Here is a 4542-nt window from a genome sequence, read left to right on the forward strand (position 1 = left end):
GGTAATGTGAACCTTGACTCATGGAAAAGTCATAAGTTGAGGCTGGTTGTTATAAGGAATACTCTGGAAAGTGGGGTTGAAAGAATGAAGAGAAAGAAAGAAAAAAAACAGAAGTGACTAAAAAAAAAGAAAAGTCACTTACATATAAGGATAAGAAAGGGAAAACAGCAAGATAAAAAGAAAATTGAGAAATTGGGCGAAATAAAACGATAAAAAGGTGGTACGTTTAGCCGATATGTCAAGGAGGGCAACAAGTCACTAAAGTACACCTAAATATACCCTACCTGACCCTGAGCCTATGTTACAAGGTAAGAAAGTCTTATCGTGATCCTAAGAGTTGTATGGCGAACTTAAAGCAGTGAAAATAAGGGCAAGCTTATGGCAATATGTATGAATGAGTTGTGAATTTGTTCTGAGAGTGAGTGCTGAAAAGTAATCCTTATACTCAAACTGAAATCATTGTGTGAAAAATGAGTTGTTTTGAAGTGAGGACACTAGTTGCAATACCGGAAATATTAGCACCTCGGTGAGAAATGGAAGAGGATAGGTATCAGTGCGTGGTGAGTCTGTGTCATGGTCTGGTTCCACATAATTCAAGACTACTAGTGATAACATGCATAAACATGATGATAGTGATCGGGATTGATATCCCAATGATTGTGAAAGCTAAAATATGGATACTCTTGTACAAAGATTTTATAGTGAGTCATAGTGCGTCGCTTGAGGACAAACAACGAATTTAAGTTGAGGGTGTTGATGTATCGTGGTTTCACGGTATTTTTAATGCTTTTTCCTTAAGTTTAGTGTGTGTCCAAAAGCCTTTTTGTATTGATTTTATGTAAGCTTCTCCCTATTTGCAGGAAATCTGTCCAAAGATGAACGCGGAAGTTTTGAGCGAGAAATGCAGAAGAGACCACCTAAAGAGCTTATGACGGTCCGTTGAGTCTATGACGGTCCGTAGGTGGCATGGTAGTGAGGAGAGAAGCTACTGAAGAAACAAAGGGAAGTCTAACCTAATTTGGGATTACGGAAGTCCATGACGGACCGACATAGCCACGACGGTCCGTCCTACTCATTCGTCGTAATGATCAGAAAGTAGTCCCAGTACCCAAATTCCAAAAAGTTAAAGTGTTATGGAACCGAGACCCTCGACGGACAATCGTGCTTGGAATGGTCCATCATACCTGTTCGTTGAGGGTAATGAAGAAAGCAGCAGAAGAATTTTTGAAGTATGGGACGACGGAGGCCATGACGGCCCGTCGTGACCACTAAGGTCTTTCACGAGGTCCGTCGACTCAAACGCGTTTGGACAGATTTTCAGTAATTAGAATCCTTCTTTGATTAGGTTTTTGTTTTTATTATAAATAGTTCGAAAAACTTCGTTTTTGGGGTTAGACTTTTCGATAATTTTAGTTCTCTTGTTCAAGTATTGAAGAATTAATTTCAGTAATTGATACACTTTTTCAGGAATTGATTGTTGGTGTTTTTTTTAATTAATCAAGTGAATTTCTGGATTTTATTCTTCCTCATTAAAGTAAGTGCATGAATTCTTATATTAAATATATGAATAGTGCAATTATGACCATGGTAACTAACCTCCATAACTAGGGTTGTGGGAACCATGGGTGAATAATGAGGTAAAATGTAACTAAAATAGCAATTCTAGAATAGTGTCTTGCATGTATTGATAATTCTTTCGTTTAGAAGACTTTTTAACGGATGGACAACGTTAGAACTCGCCTTAATGCTACTTGCCGGACCAAGGAGGTACATAATAGGAAAAGAATTATCAACATAGATTTAGCGTACACTATCTAATAGGCTAGTGTCGGTTGGTACGAGGTAATAACTTAGTAAATATTGAATATCGTGTTTAATATGAGGTAAAGGTAAGGGTTAGTATAGCAACACACGTAGCTGGACCAAGGTGCGGAGTGAAATTTTCTAGATGCCGGACCAAGGATTTAAAGATACATAACTTATCACTTTACATGCAAGAGACTAGGAAAGAATTGTTATAGTTAGAATTATCAAGTTAGGAACCTGTGGGGAACACTTAAGCCCTAGTTAGTTTTATTAATTGATTAAGCTCCGAGATTTGAATCTGTTAGTTGTTTACTTTAATTTAGTTAATTATTTTCATTAATTTAGAAATAAAAACCCCCCCTTTTGTCTTTTGTTTTCTAGGGAAATAGTTGACTAAATAATAGTAATAATAAATAAAGTTAAGTCTGAACTATTTTCCTCGTGGGATCGATCCTAACCTCACTAGTTGGGTTCTTTACTTGATATGACAGCTTTACTTCGTATTTGAGAAGTAATTTTGACCGTATCAGTTAACCACAAAAATTGAGAATTAGTATGCAATTTTTGCTCCATAAGAAATTTTAAGGCTTTCTGATCAGTCCTAATAACAAACCTCTGACCTAGTGAGCATTGAGACCACTTAGTAACAGCCTGAACAATTTCCAGTAACTTCCTATCATATACTGACAAGGCAGCATGCCGGGGAGACAAAGCTTTACTAATAAAAGCTATCGGATGCCTTTTCCTGCATAAGAAATGCCCCTATCCCATAGCCACTAGCATCTGTTTCAACAATAAAAGTTTTGCTTGCATCAGGAAAAGCAAGGACAGGTGCTTGAGTTAGTGCCTCTTTCAATTGTACAAAGGCTTGTTGAGCCGTGGAATTCCATTTGAATTTATTATTCTTTGTAAGATCATTGAGAGGTCTACTAATCATCCCAAACCCTTGGATGAACCTTCTATAATAACCAGCTAAGCCTAAGAACCCTCTAAGCTTCTTAAGAGTCGTTAGGATAGGCCAATCTTTGACTTCTTTGATCTTCTGAGAATCAGCAGACACACCCTCCACTGTGATAAAGTGACCTAGGTATTCAATCCTTTGAACACCAAAGAAACATTTATTTTTTCTACCAAATAACTTGTGCTCCGCCATCTTCAAAAAGACAGACCTCAAATGAAATACATGATCTTCTATGGTCTTACTGTATATCAATATATCATCAAAAAATACTAATACACGTTTCTTAGAAATTGCTGGAATGCAGAATTCATTAATCCTTGATATATGGCTGGAGCATTTGACAATCCAAAGGGCATGACCAAGTACTCGAAATGCCCAGAGTGAGTTTTGAAAGACGTTTTAGGCACATCCTCATTAGCCATTCGTAGTTGATGATATGCAGACCTTAAGTCTATTTTAGAGAATATCTTGGACCCCCCCCCCCCAATTAATCCAATAAGTCCTCCACTATAGGAATCAGAAACTTGTTCTTGATAGTAGACTTATTCAAGTCCCTATAATCTACACATAACCTCCATGACCCATCCTTTTTTCCAACTAACACAACTGGAGACGAAAAACAATTGCAACTACGTTGTATAATCCCTTGATCAAACATTTGTTGGACTAGACCCTCAATAGCATCCTTTTTTACCTAAGGATATCTATAGGGTCTCTTGTTCACAGGTTTGACACCAGAACCTCTAGAAGGTGGTAAACCAACAGGATCATCAAATAGAGCAGAAAATTCTTATAATACCTCCAATAATGCAGGATTTTCCTCAGTGTTTTTGTCATTTTCCAATAAATTCCCCTTCATTTCATCACTCCCTTGAGGGACTACTTGAATCATGCAAAATTGGGATTGATTTCCTAAGTGTTTGGACAATCTTCCAGCACTAGAAGTTAATAATTGACTGCCACATCCCCTGAGTAAATGCTTCTACCCTTGTACCAAAACTCCATTGTTAAACTCCTGAAGTTCATCTTGATATTACCTAATGCTAACAACCACTAAACCCCCAACACAACCCCACATGAACCTAGTGGAAGTAGTAGAAAGTCAGTGACAAACTCGGCTCCATGTAGCAACCAAGTGACAGTAGTCATTTTGTCCACCTTCATACTTCCGTTAGTTGCAGCAACCACCTCTGTGTTAATGGACTTCACCTCACACCCTAACTTCTTGACTAAATTAGAATCTATGAATTTATAAGAGCTACCAGTGTCAATGAGGATATGTAATGCCATTTTAGAATGGTACCCAGTTACTTTCAAAGTCCTAAAACCAAACGACCCATTTAAAGTATGCATAGATATCTCCATGTGGTCCACAGGTTGCCCCAAATATAACGTAGCACTCTGCGATTATTTTAAGATATTCTCTTGATCCTCTACTGAATCTTGAAACTCATCCCCTTCATCCACTTCCAACAAATATAACTATTTAGAAGTTTTACACTTGTGTTCTGGCGTGTATTTTCAGAGAAAAAATAACACAACCCTTTGGCCTTTTTTTCATTCATCTCCTCTGAGCTCACAGTTCTTCTACTGACTCCTTTAGAAAAGCTGGAAGTATTCCTACCTGGAGTAGGTTAACAGTCTTACTAGTAAAATTCCTTTGGGCCAAGAACTTCGTTGTATGCATATGAGGTTGATTATAGTCAGGTTGTCTCACCGCCTACAGGTATGCTTCCTGCATTCTTGTTCTCCTGTACACCTAAGATAATGAATTA

General features: G+C 37.7%; 1 protein-coding gene across 1 annotated transcript; it reads right to left on the reverse strand.

The window, feature by feature from the left end:
• Positions 1–2524: 2524 nt before the first annotated feature.
• Positions 2525–2959, reverse strand: LOC107001189 (uncharacterized mitochondrial protein AtMg00860-like). Its single transcript, XM_015199335.1, has one exon. It carries the CDS (start codon positions 2957–2959, stop codon positions 2525–2527), a length of 435 nt encoding a protein of 144 aa, XP_015054821.1.
• Positions 2960–4542: the final 1583 nt, after the last annotated feature.

This window comes from Solanum pennellii, chromosome 10, assembly GCF_001406875.1.
Source record: "Solanum pennellii chromosome 10, SPENNV200".
Taxonomy (NCBI): domain Eukaryota; kingdom Viridiplantae; phylum Streptophyta; class Magnoliopsida; order Solanales; family Solanaceae; genus Solanum; species Solanum pennellii.